Source organism: Panthera onca, chromosome F1 (assembly GCF_046562875.1).
Source record: "Panthera onca isolate mPanOnc1 chromosome F1, mPanOnc1 haplotype 2, whole genome shotgun sequence".
NCBI classification, from domain to species: Eukaryota; Metazoa; Chordata; class Mammalia; order Carnivora; family Felidae; genus Panthera; species Panthera onca.
The window spans coordinates 13,793,353-13,811,923 of NC_138355.1; the positions used below are offsets into that span (position 1 = coordinate 13,793,353).

At 49.7% G+C, this 18,571-nt stretch overlaps 1 protein-coding gene across 8 annotated transcripts in view; it reads right to left on the minus strand.

The window, feature by feature from the left end:
- Window positions 1–14,806, minus strand: part of GPR161 (G protein-coupled receptor 161) — a 60,243-nt gene extending 45,437 nt beyond the window's left edge. For 3 of the 8 annotated variants that reach the window (XR_013553222.2, XR_013553221.2, XM_078441171.2), the window contains exons 1-2: window positions 12,550–13,578; window positions 12,270–12,396 (exon numbers count right to left, since the gene is read on the minus strand). Coding sequence is in view for 5 of the 8 variants with exons in the window: in XM_078441165.2 (XP_078297291.2) it covers window positions 12,270–12,285 (16 nt within the window). In the remaining 3 variants the exon portion in view is untranslated. The other 5 variants (XM_078441165.2, XM_078441167.2, XM_078441166.2 and 2 more) reach the window with 5 other exon arrangements.
- Window positions 14,807–18,571: the final 3,765 nt, after the last annotated feature.

The following is an 18,571-nucleotide window of genomic DNA, read 5'->3' on the forward strand; positions in this document are numbered from 1 at the left end:
AAGAGCGACGTAGAGGAAGGCAAACCCTGCTGTGCGTGAATGTTACGGTGCAATCCGATTGCTGGTAAGAACTGGTGCCATGGGGTCTTCGTCCATCTGTCCGTCTTCTTCTCCCACCTGCCCCGTCCCCTTCCCCTCGACCCCACAGTGATCCTAACTCGTTCGCCCTTTTCCATGATAACTCTATACAGAGTCAAAGACTCTAAGCAGTAGGAAGAGAGGGCCTCCACTAAAAAGTTCGCTTCCAGGGGCGCCTGGGTGGCTCAGTCGGTTGAGCGGCCGACTTCGGCTCAGGTCATGATCTCGCGGTCCGTGAGTTTGAGCCCCGCGTCGGGCTCTGTGCTGACGGCTCAGAGCCTGGAGCCTGTTTCAGATTCTGTGTCTCCCTCTCTCTGACCCTCCCCTGTTCATGCTCTGTCTCTCCCTGTCTCAAAAATAAATAAAAATGTTTAAAAAAAAATTTTTTTTTAAATTAAAAAAAAAAAAAAGTTCTCTTCCAAAAGGGCACTAAAAGCTGAGCTAATCCTTGGAAATGCCTCATGTTGGATAGCTGAGTTTTATGAATTGATGGGGCTTTTTTCACCTTAAAATAGCAAAACTCTTTATTTTAAACCTTTAAGCAAAATTATGAAAATCTAGCATACGTTTCTGTATATTTTAAAACAAAGGACACGAAACATAGTAATTTTCATGACGATGGCGCAAGGCCATTAAGTACCAAGATAAATGGAATTTTGATTTGGAAAAGACCTTAGAGATCAATTCTAATGCAACTGCCTTCTTCTGAAACCTCAGGGAAGACTGTTACACTCGCCCAGTGACTCAGCAGGTGAATTTCCACCGTGAGCCATCGATGCAGGATCAGAAATACAGTGATTCCCTCCAGTTAGAGGAGGTAAGGGTATATCCTCTTACACCAGATGCGCCTTTAAATTCTCTACTTCCTTCTTACACTTTCTCTGCAACTTTTTTCAACTTTCTGCTTCCCCTTTTCCTACACAAAGTATACTTAACTACAGTTTTCCTCGTCTAGCTTATTAAAAGTCTGCAAATATTCTGCAAGAGCAAATAACATCTCGGGGGAGCACGTCAGTGCAAAGATCTCCAACTAAGGCCTCTGTCATACATATACGTCATTTCCTCCTGTGCCTTTGGGGACAGGTGATTTTCTACTTCTCAACACTCTACGATGTAAGTAACGTAAGAACTGTATGTATACGGCTTAGGTAACTCTAGCATGTTCCAGAAAAACAGGGACCCCTGAAACAGCTCAGAGCTCAGTATCTAATTTTAGTATTTTTTAAGTAGTAAGAGGGAAACTGCTGAATTTAAAAGCTAAGGTTGTTGAGCCCCACTGAATTTTATGCCACCAGAACGCTGGATGTAGCAGTTAAATATATACTGGACGTCTAACAATTTCCAAAAGGCCAAGCTTAGAAAGTAAGAACCTTTTGAAGAGACTACAGGTACATGTGCAGAAGATATCTGCACAGGCCTGTAAAACAAGGCAGAGTGTTACTTGTTCTTGGCTACCTTGATTCTTTAACTTTTATTTCCTCTATAAACTATCCTATCACACATCCTCTAAGTCATGAATTCCCAAACTGCAGGTGGCAGTTAACTGTGGACCAAATAAATAATGTCTCGCACACACGTGAACTATTATGCTTCAAATGTCTATAGGTGCTACTGTGGTCAATACAATTAAAATTCGTTTTCACATAGTTATTGATTCAAAGCAACTTTTTGTATTTGAAGCAACACGTGTTCTCCAGCTGAAGTGATATTAAAAGGGGAGGCAGATCGGGGCTCCTGGGTAGCTCAGGTGTCTGACTCTTGATTTCAGCTCAGGTCAAGATCTCACGGTTCTTGGGATCAAGCCCTGGGTCGGGTGGGATTCTCTCTCCCTCTCTCTCAAAATAATAAACTTTTTTTTTTTTTAGGTGGGGGCAGGGGAGGTGGATCCACGCACCCTGGAAAAGCTTGGAGATCACTACGATAACCCATTCCAGGCCCCTGACCTCCTCACTGCCACTTACGTGAATAACATCTAGCTCAAGGTCCATCTACATCAAGAGCAAAATTCTGAAAAAAACCTTTCTGGAACATTCCACCCTCACAGTGACCCTTCCTACCTCTTACCATGTCAAGTTTTCCTTTTACACGTTCGTTATCCTCTCAGACATGCCTGTCTTAACACGAGTTTTCATTTTAGGTAAGGAGACTTCCTCCTCCAGGAAGCTTATTAATTCTTCTTCAGTTTCCCCTTTGTATTCCCAACAGCACTTTGCATGTGGGAGAAAATATTTTATATGCCCCCTACTCTTTAATATCTACTTCGATCTGATATTCAGTAGAAAAAAATCGTTTCTGGAATCCTGACGAAACCTAGGTTTGAATTTCACATGACCATGTGCATGTCTCCTAACCTCTCTGAGCCTGAAATTCTCCATGAGGAAAGAGACAGTAGAATTAACCTACTTTATGTGATCGTCCAGAGGAATGTATGACCTAGCCACAGCAGCTAGGCAATGGAAAGAAATAAAAGGCATTCAAATTGAAAAGGAAAAGGTAAAACTCACTATTGGCAGATGACATGATACTATATATAGAAAGCTCTTAAGACTCCACCAAAAAAAATATTTTTTTAAGTTTATTTATTTATTTTGAGAAAGAGAGAGAAAGCACAAGTCAGGGAAGGGCAGAGAGAGGGAGAGAGAGAGAAGCCCAAGCAGGCTCTGAGCTATCAGTGCAGAGCCTGATGCGGGCCTTGGAATTCACAAACCATGAGATCCTGACCTGAGCCAAAGTCAGATGCTTAACTGACTGAGCCACCCAGGCACCCCTCCACCAAAAAACTATTAAAACTAATAAATTCAGTAAATTCACAGGATACAAATTAACATACAGAAGTCAGGTGCATTTCTATACACTAATAATGAGCTATCAAAAAGGGAAATTAAAAAAAAAAATCCCATTTAGGGGTGCCTGAGTGGCTCAGTCGGTTGAGCGTCCGACTTCGGCCCGGGTCATGATCTTGCGGTTCGTGAGTTCGAGCCCCGTGTCGGGCTCTGTGCTGACAGCTCAGAGCCTGGAGCCTGCTTTGGATTCTGGGTCTCCCTCTCTCCCTCTGCCCCTCCCCTGCTTGCACTCTCTCTCTCTCTCAAAAATAAATACAACATTTAAAAACAAAATCCCATTTATAACTGCATCAAAAACAATAAAATACCTCAGAATAAATTTAACCAAGGAGCTGAAAGACCTTTACCCCGAAAACGATAAAACACTGATGAAAGAATCATCTTCAGATGACACAAATAAATGTAGAGATGTACCATGCTCACAGACTGGAAGAATTAACACTGTTAAAACATCCATGCCACCCAAACAATCTAGAGATTCAATGCAATCTCCATCAAAATACCACAGGGAAAAAAAAAAAAGCAATGTCATCTTTCACAGAACTAAAACAACGAATCCTAAAATGGACCCAATGGATTAAGGACATAAATGTAAGAACCGAAACCTAAAACCGAAACGTAAAAACTCTTAGAAGGAAACACAGGCAGTAAGTTCTTTCATGCTAGTCTAAGCAGTATCTTTTTTTTTTTAATTGTTTTTTTTTTTTTTTTGATGTTTATTTACTTTTGAGACAATGCGAGAGACAGAGTGCAAACAGCGGAGGGGCAGACAGAGGGAGACACAGAATCTGACGCGGGCTCCAGGCTCTGAGCTGTCAGCCCAGAGGCCGACGCGGGGGCTGGAACTCACGAACCGTGAGATCATGACGTGAGCCGAACGAAGTCGGACGCTCAACCGGCTGAGCCACTCAGGTGCCCCATAATTTATTAATTTTTTAATTTACATCCAAGTTAGTTAGCATACAGTGCAATAACGATTTCAGGAGTAGAATCCAGTGATTCATCCCCTACATGTAATAAGCAGTAGCTTCCTAAAGCAGTCACCTCAGGCCAAGAACAACTGAAGTTAACTACATGGGGCTACACCACACTAAAAAGCTTCTGCACAGGGAAGGAAACCATCAACAAGGCAACCCACAGCAATCCTAGTTGCAAATCATTAAGGGCTTCATATCCGAAATACACAGACACAGCTTAACGTCAAAAAACCAAACAGCCTGATTACAAAACGGGCAAAGGACTGGAGCAGACATTATTCTGCAGATGACAGCCGGACGGCAAGAGGCACGTGAAAAGATGCTCAGCGTCACTCAGCATCAGAGCAAATCAAAACCACAAGGAGCGATCACCTCACACCCGTCAGAACGGTCAGTATCAAGAAGACAAAAACAGGCGCTGGCGAGGAGTGTGGAAATACGGGAAACCTCGCACCCTGTGGGTGGGAATATAAACTGATGCGGCCACTGTGGAAAACAGTATGGGGCGGCGGGAGGCGGGGGGGGGGGTCCTCAAAAAATAAAAATCGCACTACTACACGATCCGGCAATTCCACTTTTGGGCATTTACCTGAAGAAGACGGAAACACCAATTCAAAGAGAACTGCGCACCTTTACGTTGACTGTAGCATTATTTGCAAGAGGCAAGATACAGAAGCGCCCAAGCGGCCACCCACCGATGAATGCGGTAAGGAAGACACAGCACATACAGAAATAACGGAAGAGTGCTCCGCCGTAAAAAAGAATGACATCTTGCCGTTTGAGACAACATGGATGGACGCAGAGGGCATTACGCTACATGAGCTAAGTCAGAGAAAGAAAAGGTCACAGAACTTCACTTCTACGTGCAATCTAAAAGCAAAACAACACACACCCACGAAGCAGAAACAGACTCAGACGGGAAACGGTGGGCTAGCAGGGCGGGGAGGCTGGAGGGGCCGGCGAAACAGGCGAAGGGGATTAAGGGGCACAAACTTCTAGTCACAGAAGAAGTAAGTCACTGAGATGTAATGTGCAGCATAGGGAATATAGTGAGTAACTGTGTGTGGTGACGGACAGTCACTGGACTTACTGGGGGGTCATTTCGTACCAGGAAAAAGCAATGTACGTGGAAACCTGTGAAAGCAGGTAGTGGCCTGGCTGTCAGGGAATAAAACTTAAAAAATGTTTAAGCTACTTAAGATACGAAAAGAAGACTCCATTCTTTTCTCTCCCCTTCAAATTTTAAGGACCGCCTAAGACATTTCACTTGACCGCTTAAGTGGATGACACACAGGACAAAGGACGCACTGCAAATGGAAATGGCTGGGGCTCCACGGGGACGGTGCTCAGGGCTTCAGGACTTGAACCTGACTGCTCCATCACTGCAGGAGGGGGGGCTCCCGCCCAGCCGGAGTCGCTTCAGTGACTAGCAATGCGAGTGCCCCGGCTGAGTCGGGGTGGCGGGCCCTCAGCTGAGGTTCCATGCACAGCACCCTACCCTGAAAGAGAAAATCTCATTTTTTAAGGGAGTGTCAGGATGGCTGGGGAAGGTCTGAAAATGCCCACACAGAAGACTCTAGGTAACAATCAAACGCAATCACTACTCCAATATTTTACATCAGTCTTTCTCAAAGGAAGGGCGCTCTGCCTCCCCCCCACCCCAGGGAGGAGTCTCTGGAAATGCCCAGGGACATTTTTGGGTGTCACATCTCAGGGGACAGCTCTGGCATGTAAGGCCAAGGACACTGCTAAAGACCCCCTGATGCAGAGAGCAGCCCCCACAACAAAGAATTACCCAGCCCAAGACGTCGACAGCACGGAGCCTGAGAAATCCTGTTCCACCGCAGTACTTTGGGTTTACTGCATGTACTTGACGAACAGATCGAAGGAAAATAAAACAACTCTCTCCCTAAAACACACGCACGCACACACACACACACACACACACGCGTGTGCATGTGCGCTCCAAGAAGAAGAGATGAAAACTATGCAGGGAATAAGGGTAAGATTACTTCCATCACAAGACAAACAATGGTATCATGTTAATTGGTTTTTACTCTCGATCATTTGTTTTATTCGTAATCCTCCCGGAGCCCAGCACACTAGCTAAACTCATACCGCTAAAATTGAGAATGTTATTTCTGAACGTGTAAAAAAATTTTTTGATGTTTACTTATTTTTGAGGGAGACAGAGCGTGAGCAGGGGAGGGGCAGAGAGAGAGGAAGACACCGAACCCGAAGCAGGATCCGGGCTCCGAGCTGTAGCACAGAGCCCGACGCGGGGCTCGAACTCGGAAACAGCAAGATCATGACCTGAGCCGAAGTCAGACCCTGAACTGACTGAGCCACCCAGGCGCCCCTATTTTTACATGTTTTAAAGTAATATCACTTCTGAATCCTTTTTTTCTGCTGACCATATCTGAGACACATGCCGTCACAGATAGCCCTGCTGAATAAAGGATGTCCCCTCCCACCCTTACCACGCTGCTGCTGGTTCCTGGGCACTCCCTGCTTCCCCCTTCCCAGCCCTCACTCAGCCACCCCTAAGAAGGTTTCCTGAATACCTACTCTGTGCCAAGCTGGGACACAGCACTGGGACACAGCACGGAGCAAGGTACCAAAATCTCTCCTCTCCTGGAGCTTTGTGTGGGGTATAGCTTTGTGCGAGCTTCACAGGGAAGGGGACACAAACGGTAAACAAATAGACGATGAATATACAAAATAATTCCAGATGGTGCCAGGTGCTATGAAGAAAGCTACCAGGGGAAAGAAGAAGGAATGGGTGACTGGGCTAGGAGTGGGTAGTCAGAAAGTCTCTCCAGGTGACATCTGATCAGAACAGAAAACAGTGCAAAGGAATTTCAGGCTAGGGAAGAGCTTGTGCAAAGGCCCTGAGGCAGAATGAGCTTTAAGGCATGCAGACTACCCAGTAAGGGGCAGACTACTGAGGACTCGGTGGCCGTGGTGAGGACTATGGATGAGAGCCCATGTGTGACGGAGGCCCCTGGAGGGATGTGACCGACCTGTTTTAAAGGACCACTCTTGCTACAGGGTAAAGAACAGATGTAGGGCGAGCACAGAGGCAGGGACACCGGTTAGCCCAGGTAACAGGTGAAGGCTTGGACAAGGGTTATGGTAACGAAGCGGTCTGAAATGAGCAGATGCGTTTATCTCCAACCTTTCAGAGCTAGGAGCGGTCACAGGAGCAACCCGGCACAGCCGTGTTATCTTACAGACGATGAAACCAAAGCTCAGTCACGTATGTAATTACTGGCAGAGCCTGGATGTCCTGACTGCCCTCACCACACCTCTGCCCTTCCTGGCCATCCCAGGACTGGGTGGGGAGTGCAGGAGACAGGCAGGAATAGGAATCCTCTAGAAGGCAGGCGTAGTCAAGTGTAAAATAAATGACTGTCTTGGGGCGCCTGGGTGGCTCAGTCAGTCAGTTGAGCGTCTGACTTCCGCCTAGGTCATGATCTCGCCATTCTGGAGTTCGAGCCCTGCTTGGGCTCTGTGCTGACAGCTCAGAGCCTGGAGCCTGCTTCAGAGTCTGTGCCTCTCTCTCTCTCTCTCTCTCTCTCTCTCTCTCTCCCCCTCCCCCACTCATGCTCTGTCTCTCTGTCTCAAAAATAAAAATAAAATATAAAAATAAATGACTGTCTTGCTTTGGACAAGGATGACCTCCTCGCCAAATCCAACGGGTCCTTCCTTGAACTCCCCCAGCACCTGATGCCTTCGACTAAGTCATTTTCCTCTGAGACGCCCCCCTCCCCCGCTGCCGCTCTCTCCTGCTTCTCCCTCCTTCTATTCCTTTCCAGGCTTACTGACCTGCAGTCGCCCTACCCGTGTCACTACTACTGCCCAGGGGCCACTCCTTCTCCGTCTGCAGAGGAAATCAACTGCTCCCTTTGCTCTGGGGGTTGCCCCTGAGTTTCCTCTGCAGAGTCACCCTTTCCAGACCCGGAGTTCATGTGTCTTCATGGACGTGACATGATTTATGCCTCGCCCATCAGCACATTCCAAACCCCTCTGACCCACTTTATGACTCGGTTTGTGAGACGTACGGGCCTGGTGGTGGGGTAGCTGGGAGACAGACAGCTCCCCTCTCCCGCGGGATTCGCACTGGCATCACCCCCTAGCCATCGTGAGCGGGGAGCCTGAGACCAGAGCAGGTAAGAAAGTGAGTCCTGATGAAATCATTTGAACCTGGAACCCAGGCCTGAAGTCAGATACACTCTGGAGCTTTTTTTTTAAGTTTGTTTGTTTGTTTTGAGGGCAGGGAAGGACAGAGAAAGAGACAGAACCCGAAGCAGACTCCATGCTCGGCAAGGAGCCCGACACGGGGCTCAATCCCACAACCCCGGGATCATGACCTGCGCCAAAATCAAGGGCCAGATGCTCGACCAACTGAGTCACCCAGGCGCCCCCACTCTTGAGCTTTTTGGTGATGTGAGCCAATAACTTTCCTTTCTGCTTAAGCCAGTGTGAATTGGATTTTCCACCACTTGTAGAAGGAAGAGTCCCAACTGAGACCTCCTCTCTCTCTGTACGCGCTCTCTATACCCCCGTAAACAGGGATGACTCCGAAATCTCCATCTATATCGCTCTTCAGAGCTCCAGATTCATATCCACCTGCCTAGTAGGTGTTTCCTCCCATACTCCCTTCCTGCCACACCCAGGCACCTCAGCTAGAACATGTGCAAAATGGAATTTGTCCTCTCTGCTCCTACCATTTCTACCACCTCCATATGCTATTCCTCGTGTTTTTCACTATCCTAGAAAAAACATCACCACCCGCCCCAAGCACTCAAGACAGAAACCCAGGGCATCAGAGAGTACTCTTGCTAGGTAATCCTGATGGGGCTAAGGCCCCGACTGACACGAGCCACGGGACCTGGGGGAGATTCATGAACATTTCTGAGCCTTGGATCTTCTTTCATACGGGCTTGCTAGGTGTCAGTGAGATGCTGTATGTAAAGCAACGCGTGCTGGTCACTTCCGTTCCCCGTCACGGACACGTAGTGCCTCCCTAAATTCTGACTCACAACTTCATCGGCCACTGTCATTACCCCGGCCCAGGGCCTCGCTATCTTTGCCCTCGATGACTACCGGACATTTCTATCTCATCTCCTTCCCACCCTCCAGCGTTGCTGGACCGGCTGACTCCTAACCAGCCTGGTCACGCCATGCCAGGCTGGGCCACCTGCAGAACCTATCACGGACACGCCCTCCACTGAGGCCCTCCTGAATCGCTCGCTCACGGTTCTCCAAATATACCCACTACTGTACCTCGCTCCCCTGATTTTGCACGGAAACGTGTCCGTTGTCGGAATGCCCATTCTCCCTCTTCCCCCGCCTAGTGAAGAGCTCTCCCTCTTCCCCCGCCTAGTGAAGAGCTCATCCTTAACGCTCGAGGAAAATGATCCCTCTAAAAACGAAAGACAAGAGGGATGCCACATTGGCTAACGAGGCTCACAGGCAAATTCAAACCCTGTCTTCCCTGGTGTCAGTGAGGAGGGAACCTGAAAAAAAAGGGAATAGGAAAGACACAATACTTTAAAATAGTGTTAAATGAGGGGGAAAAAAAAAAAGCAAAGAGAACAGAGAGGAAAAAGAAAACGTAAGAAGTTAGTCTTGCGATTGGAGAGGACTTCCTAAGCAAAACAAAAAACTTGGGGGGGGGGGCGGTCACAGAAAAGTGATTCAGACCCAATCATGTAAAAAGTCATCACTTCTGCACAAAGGTACAGTTACGTAAAGCTAGGGAGGAAAACATAAAAGGCAAAATATCTGATTTATTAACAAGAAAAGAAAGTCCAGGATTTAGAGACAGCCTCAAAAACTGATGAGATCACAAACAATTCAACAGAAAAACTGAAAAGGATTTCATGGGCAGTTTGAAGGAGTGTAAATTGACCAAGCTTTTTTTCAGTGTAAGCTTGGGAAAACCTAAAATGCACAGAACTTTGGTACGGAATGATCTCGAAGACATAGGTTTTGTTTTGCTTTGTTTTAAGACCATAAGCAGAATAGGGTATATTGTATGCTACCGTATTTTTTTCTTTTAGAGGGAGAAAACACAAGACACATTTTATTTGCCTACAGATGCATAGGCTAACTCTAGATGAATACACAAAAACTGGCAAAATTCATTATATCCAAAATAGGGAAAGAGAGGGCTGAGATAGGACGGAGATACTACCCTTTTATACCCTTTGAATGTCGTGCTTTATTGTTTTTGTTTTTTTTTTTAATTTTTTTTTTCAACGTTTTTTATTTTATTTTTGGGACAGAGAGAGACAGAGCATGAACGGGGGAGGGGCAGAGAGAGAGGGAGACACAGAATCGGAAACAGGCTCCGGGCTCCGAGCCATCAGCCCAGAGCCTGACGCGGGGCTCGAACTCATGGACCGCGAGATCGTGACCTGGCTGAAGTCGGACGCTTAACTGACTGCGCCACCCAGGCGCCTCGAATGTCGTGCTTTAGAAATACTACCTATCCCCAAATACAGTACCCCAAATACTACCCATCCCCAAACGAGTAAACCTAAAAGTTAGTAAATAAATTCAATCTCTTGTCTGCACCATCTCCAGATCCCAATAAACAAAGGGAATTTTGCTTAAATAAATGTTTAAAGTAACATACCTTCACCAGCTTCACTTGTAGGAATGGGTTTTATCCAGAAATACTCCTGTGTACACCAGATCTTGGGGGTGCATCCCTGCCCTGCGGCCAGAGGCTTTGGACAGGCCCTTCTCCCCGCTGGACCCATTTCTCCAGCGCTGCCCGCAGCCCCCTTGTACAACCCCCGGTGTGTGCCCGGGACCCAGCCGGGAGGGGCCGAGCTCCCTCCAGGAAGTGCGGGGGGTGCTCACGCTGCATTCGGGGACAGACATGGGTGGGGGGTGCCTGGGTAGCTCAGTCAGTTAAGCGTCTGACTCTCGGTTCGGCTCAGGCCACGGTCTCACAGTTCATGAGTTCGATCCCTGCCTCGAGCCCGCCTGGGATTCTCTCTCCCTCTCCGTCTCTCCCTCTCCGTCTCTCCTGCTCTCTGTCTCTCAAAATAAATAAACTTAAAAAAATATATAAGTATCAATAAACAATGTATTGCATATTCACCCGGATTTCCAGACTCGGGGGGCATATACTTAGGCCCTGAAGAAGGCCTAGAAAATAATACATTTGCGGTGGTTACCTCTGAGGTGAGGAGAGGGAGTGAACTTTATTTTCCTATACACGTCCTGTATTTTATTTTCCTATACACATCTATATTTTAAAAAATCTTTCATAATGACTCATGTTTATGAAAAAGCTACCACACTCTAGATATGCTTTCTATTTTTAAAAAAAATTTTTTTTAACGTTTTTATTTATTTTTGAGATAAAGAGAGACAGAGCATGAACGGGGGAGGGGCAGAGAGAGAGGGAGACACAGAATCGGAAGCAGGCTCCAGGCTCTGAGCCATCAGCCCAGAGCCCGACGCGGGGCTCGAACTCACGGACCGCGAGATCGTGACCTGAGCCGAAGTCGGACGCTCAACCGACCGAGCCACCCAGGCGCCCCGATATGCTTTTTATTATTCACCCAGGGACGCCGGTTTGTAAGTGGCAGGCTGACTTCAGATTGTGCTCTGGATACAGGGCTCTCTCACCGGTCACTTGAGTGAAAAACACACACACCACCGAACATGTGCCCCCTTCATGTCTTACCCCCCATCACAGAGAAAACGCCTTCCTTCAGGCTCCCAGCTTCCCCGAACGCATCTGCCCTGAAGGCCTGCTGCGCCCATAACTGGCCACAGAAACAGGTAGCGAGCAAGTTGCAAGCATTCTCTTGGCGTAAGACTAGACTCCAAGGAGACTGACACTGGCTGAACGAATGAGGGGCTGAGTCATTAAGTCAGTCCTCCCTCCAAACTCCAGCCAGCCCTGCTGGCTACCTCCAATTCTGTTGTCGTTTCTTTTTTTGATTCTCAAAGGAAAACAGCTAGAAGACAGCCCCCCCACCACCCCCCCACTCCAGCCACGCTTCATCGCTTCTTAGAATGACAGCAACTTCTTCCTAAGGTCCAACCCAGAAGCTGTCGGCTGGCAGTCTGCAGGCAAACACCAGCCGGCACCTATAATCTGCTTGCCCTGCGTATTTTGAAAAGGGGTTTGAATTCGTTACTAGCTTTAAAAACATGAGATCCTTTTCCGTAACAATTTACAGCTTCCTCCCCCAAATTCAGGTCAAGCAACAAGGGGCTGGAGCTGTCTCTTCACAGGGAGGCGTGCCCCCCACCAGCCCACCTGCCTGCCTGCCCTCCTCTACAGGCAGGCCTCCTGACTGGCCCAGCCCGCAGCAGAGTTTACACTACAGAACCATACCTCCTTTGGCGGACATGTAGGTCAGTTCCAGTTCAGCCCATGCTGTCTTTCACGGAACCCAAACAAAGAGCTCAACCCCTCTGACGACACGGTCCTCCTTCGTCTCTGATACCCCCACCATGCAGGGCTGCAACGCAAAGAGAAGGATATGAGTACATGAGGTCGTGGATTTAGCTCCTAAAATGCCAAGCGGGTCTCTCTTTGAGGGGGTCCCTAATCTCCTCGCCGCCGTGGCGGTGGAGCTTTGGGACAGGGAGAAGTCCTGAGTTCGAGGACCCACCTGGATGACGGAGTCGACATTAAAAGTACTGCCAAGTCAAAAAACCTGAGTTTGATTCTGGCTCCTTATTGCTGGGCCAAGTACTTAGCTCTCTTGAGTCTGTTTCTCCACCTATAAAATGGGCTGATAGCACTTCACAGGGCTGTTAAGTGAATGAAATTTTAAAAAAGTGTATACGATCGTGCTTATAAACAGCTTACAACTACAAAATAAGATAGGTGTGGACTAGAACAAGAGGGGAGCTGTGGGAGAAGTGACAGAAAGGGGTGACACAAATCCCAGTTTTAAAGAAAGGTGGATGAAGAGCCCGTGGCTGTCTGATCTGAGGTCCCTCCTGCCTCCTCTTTCTGCCTTGAGCTCTGGGAAATGCCTCTCCTCACCTGTCTCATGGCTGCAGTAAGGGAAAGTCACTTTTTCCCCATGCAGTAGCCCCCGGCAGCTCATTTTCAGGGACAGGGAGGAAGGCTGGACTGAACTGGTCGCTGCGGGCTGGGGAGGAGGCCCGGTGATGTCCTCCCCAGCCAGGAACACGCTGAGATAGGCGTGCCTGTCGTTACCATCATCCCCATTGGACACATCAAGGCACTGAGGTCCTTTCCCTCCAAAACCACCCCACCTCCTGACTTCACAGGGAGGAAGATCAAATGACCTTCTTTGGAAAGCACTTCGCAAAAACGGATGAAAGGTACAACAGCGAACAAAAATAGCCACAGAGATGCGATACAAAGTCATGCCAACGCACGGCTGTGTGGTTACTGGAAAGCAGACCTCTCGGGAGCGCACCAGAGCATCCCAGTTCCCCAACGGACATTCTCATCTCCCACGCCTTTGTCAAGAGGTTGCACGGGGCTGAGGTCTGGCCCAGGAGGCTGGCCAAGTCCCCCCAAAGCTAACCGACTCTCGCTCTGGCAGATGTGGGGGCGGCGGAGGCGCCCATCGCGCCGCTCCAGGGTCGGCCCGGCGACTTCTGAGCGCGCCTCCCGCCCAGGCTCGGGGACACAGCGCCCTGAGCCCGACTGGGAGGTTGGGACTCACCTGGTCCTCACGGATTCCAAAAGGGGGACGACGCCGCTTAGCCCCCCACGCCTATCCCCGAGGGAGGAGTGAGCCCGCCGCCTGGAGCCCCTCCGGGCCGGGTCCCGGGCACGCACGGATGCCCTCCCCTCCAGGGGGTCGTACCAGGGGGCTGCGGGCGGCGCTGCAGAAAAGGGGCGGGCCGGGAGCAGAGCCAGTCCGAAGCCCCCAGCCGCAGGGCAGGGACGCGCCCCCAAGATCTTCCCACAAAGAGCTCCGGCTCCCCACCCGCTGGCGGAGCGCGGCCGGGAGCACAGCTCCCACCCGCCGGGGGGGGGGGGGGGGCGCGGAGAAAGGAGAGCGCCGTGGGGGCGGGGAGGCGTGGGGGAAGGGGCGTAGAGACCCTCCCCGTCGCGCCCCCGCGCGCGCGCGCGCGCGTGCCCGCCCGCCCCGCCCGGAACTCAGTCCCGCTCGGGCCCGCCCGCCCCGCCGCCCCGCGCCCCGCGCCGGGCTCACCGCGCCGCCTCCGCCGCCGCTCAGGGCCCGGCCCGGCCGCCTCCCGCCTCGGCGGCCGCCGCCGCCGCCGCCGCTTCCTTCCTCCCGGCCGCGCTCGCGGACTGGAGGTTTCGGGTTTCAGGCCGCCGAGCCCCGCTTCGCTCCTCCCGCCGCCCCGCCACCAGCACGCGGACCCGGGCGGGCGCAGGCCAAGTAACTTTGCGGCGCTCCCGCCCCTCCTCCGCCGCGCCGCCCCGCCCCCCCGCGGCCCCCCGCGCCCGCGCCGCCGCCCCTCCCCGCCCCGGCGCGCCCCTCCCCAGCCCCGCGCCCCCGGCTCGGCGGCCGCCCGCCCTCGCGGCCACTTCTTCCCGTCCCTTCCCACGGCCGGCCTCGCCCGCCGCTCTTTGTCTCGCCCTCACCCTCTCGGCTCGCCCCGCTTCGCTCCGGTGGCCCCGACGCGGGCCCTCCCTGACCCCGTCCCTCCGTCCCAGTTTCAGCCGTTGGGACGTCCCCTTTTCCATCTCCCTCTCCATCGCACTCCTACTTTCGGATTCTCCCCCGTGGGTTCCGCACAGCCCCGTTCTCCTCCCCCTCCTCCTCCAGGCTCGCCCTGCACTCCCGCTGGCCTTCCCTTTCCGGCCCACCTTTCCTTCACCCACCCGACGTCTAGGGACAGCTGCCGGGCGCCAGGCGCCGCGCCGAGCCCTGGACACATCCCAGGGAATCGACCTGGAGGCCGGCCTTTGAGGAACCCGCAGCCCTCGAGAGTGAGAGGGTGGATGTAAACAGATCCCTACAGTGTTGCTCTGCTCGCCCGTGAACCACAAGGCCCAGGAGCAATCGTTACAACGCGCAGACCAGAGCGCTGCCCATTCAGAGGACAGAGCATTTCCTTTTCGTAATGTTCCTTTTCCCCCTTCTTCACTCCCCACGTTCTGTGCCGTCCCTAGCCTCCTGGCGTTTTCTACGCAGCAGTCTTAATAAGGGGAAGAAAAGTTGAAGCAAACGGGCGACCTGGAGCGAGGAGGAAGGGAGGAAGAAAACAGGGCAGGAAAAGAATCAGGTCAGAATTTACAAAGTCCAGTTCACCAGACTCCAGCACAAACTGATGCTGCCCCCGGAGCAGGATTTGAATTCCTCTGAAATCCATCTGCTTTGAGGAATGCATTAATTATTCCCTTATCTACAGATTGGCACTGTGGGAGCAATAATTTACTATCTTGCACTTGCCAAACACCCAGCTTGTCTTCGGGGACAGAGGGGATAATGGGGAGGGAAAAAGTTAATGGATGCCTTAATATTCCTACGGGATAGATGCTTTACTTGGTCAAAAACCGGAAGCTGAAGCTCCTCTCAGAGTCTAGGTCGCCAGAAAGCCAGATGCTGAAGGAGTTGAAAGCGGTTTGTTCTCCAGAGTATTTTAGACTTATCTAATGAAATACCTGGTTATTACTATTTTTATTTGGACTTGCATTGACTCTGGCACTGGCTGATCTTTGGGACCCTGCGGAGTTATATAACCTTTCCGAATGTCAGTTTATTCTTACGTAAAATAGGCATCCTCATACCTGCCTATCTGTGGAGTTTAAAAAGACAAAACGAGGGGCACCTGGGTGGCTCAGTCGATTGAGCGTCAGACTTCAGCTCAGGTCATCATCTCGTGGTTTGTGGGTTCGAGCCCCGCATCGGGCTCTGTGCTGACAACTCAGAGCCTGGAGCCTGCTTCAGATTCTGTCTCTCTCTCTCTCTCTCTCTCTCTCTCTCTCTCCCTCTCTCCCCCTCTCTCTGCACCTCCCCCACTCGCACTCTCTCTGTCTCTCTCTTAAAAGTCAATAAACATTTTAAAAAGTGTTTAAATAAAAAGATGAAATGAGATTAAGTAGATCATCTGGTGCCATGGAGCCTGAGAGCTAAGCCCTCTTGAAAGCTGGCATTCAAGAAAGGTCTGGAAAGATCTGCCATAGACTGACATGGAGAGAATGAGAAAAACAATTATGGATCTTTTGCCTCCGTATCCACCCATGATACGAGGATGCCCTTCCCTGAACTCCACTGAAAACCTTTTTTTCTCCCGCTCATTATCAAATACATTATTTATCACAAAGGTTTTTCTTCCCATAGCTGATTAGCTCAGAACTTACTGTGCATTCAAAGATAGAAATTGCTGCCAACAAATGCATTTTTTCAATTGCTCTCTTAAGATTTTTCTTCTAATAATACTGAGCTGTGAGCAGTATTCACTCAGATGCAGAGAAGAGATAGAAAAGTTATTTTTTTAAATGTTTATTTTTGAAAGAGAGACAGCATGAGTGGGGAGGGGCAGAGAGAGAGGGAGACACAAAATCCAAAGCAGGCTCCAGGCTCTGAGCTGTCAGCACAGAGCCCGACTCTGGGCTCCAACCCACATACCGTGAGATCATGACCTGAGCGGAGGGCAGATGCTTGACCGACTGAGCCACCAATATAGAAAACTTACTTCACTAAGTAACACTGTATAGGTGACAGTTGTGTGAAAAACATGCGTGGATTTGGGGTGAGAATGTTTTTCAAGAAAAGAAGAGAAAGATACATGGTAATTTCCTTTTTCCAAGTCGCTTTCATAAGCCACTCCCTTTTGGGGCCCCCAAAAGATTTCTGAACTAAGATAACGAGAGGCTTTGTCCAACTGAATCCTAAATGCTGGCTGAAGAATCGCACGGGTTAAGACATCTTTAAAATGAGCTATCTTTCCAATCCAGCCGTCCACATACAACTAGTCGAAGCAAAATTGTGGAGTATGCTGCCTGTTCTGCATAAAATATTATATCCCCACCCTCGCGGCGTGTGTGTTTGAGCCCCGTGTCGGACTCTGTGCTGACAACTCAAGAGCCTGGAGCCTGCTTCGGATTCTGTGTCTCCCTCTCTCTCTGCCCCTCCCCGCCCTCGCTCTGTCTCTGTCTCTTTCTCTTCCTCGCAAAGACAAATAAACATTAAAAAAACTTCCTTAATAAAAAAAAGAAGAAAAAGATGACAACAAGGACAGTGGAAGATTCGGAGGAGTTAGAACCCTTGCCCGCTGCCGGTGACCATGCAAATGATGCAGCCACCTTAGAAAACAGTTTTTGTTAGTTCCTCAAAATATAAGGCATAAAGTTACCATATGACCCAGCAATCCTACTTTTCGGTATTAAAGCAAGAGAAATAAAAACCTACATTCACACAAAAGTCTATATCAAACAAATTGACAAATGGATAACAAGATGGGGCTAGCCATACAGTGGACCATCACTCAGTCGTAAAAAGGGATGAAACGCTGACCCCCTGCTACAACACGGGGGAACCTTGAAAACATGAGGCTAAGAAGCAAGACAGAAAGGGCCACATGTTGTATGATTCCATTTATTTTTAAAAATTATTTTGAATAGGGGCACCTGGGTGGCTCAGTCGGTTAAGCGGCCGACTTCGGCTCAGGTCATGATCTCGCGGTCCGTGAGTTCAAGCCCCGTGTCGGGCTCTGTGCTGACAGCTCAGAGCCTGGAGCCTGTTTCAGATTCTGTGTCTCCCTCTCTCTGACCCTCCCCTGTTCGTGCTCTGTTTCTCTCTGTCTCAAAAATAAATAAAAACGTTAAAAAAATTTTTTTTTAAATTATTTTGAATATTCATTTTTGAAGGAGAGAGAGAGACAGCGTGAGCAGGGGAGGAGCAGAGAGGAAGGGAGACACAGAATCCAAAGCGGGCTTCAGGCTCTGAGCTGTCAGCACAGAGCCCCATGCAGAGCTCGAACTCACAAACTATGAGATCATGACTGGAGCCGAAGTCGGACACTTCGCCGACTGAGCCACCCAGGTGCCCCTGTATGATTCCATTTATACGAAATATCTAGGACAGGTAAATATAGAGAGACAGAAAGATTAATGATTACCTGGGGCTGAGGGTAGGGTTGTATGAGAAGTGACTGCTAACAGTTACAAGCTTTCTTGAAAATGTTATAAAATTAGATTATGGTGATGATCACGCAACACTGTGAATACATTAAAAACCAGGGAAGCGTACAATTTAATGGATGAAACTTACGGGATGTATCCTGAGGGTTGCGCAGAATGATCTCTGGCCCAGCTCCGGGGGTGGGCTGTGATTACGGGCACTTTTTAAGCCAGATGCTTGGTTCAGGGGTGGAGACGGGCCTGGGGCCCTTGGGTCAGGATGAAGCCTCAAGGACATACTGCTGAGAATGCTGGGTGGGTGGAGCCGAAATTTAAGAAACACAGAGCTGTGAGAAACGGTAGAATTGAGGGCCTGGCTAAATCACGTGATCCTTGACGAAGCCTTCCCTGAAGATGATGTACACCTGGAGGCAATCAATATTATTTTATTGAGCCAATGGGGCTTTAATTTTTGTTATTTGAAATAACAGAAGGCGTGTAGGGGCACCTGGGTGGCTCAGTTAAGCATCCAACTTCAGTTCAAGTCATGATCTCACGGTTTGCGGGTTCGAGCCCCGTGTCAGGCTCCGTGCTGACAGAGCCTGGAGCCT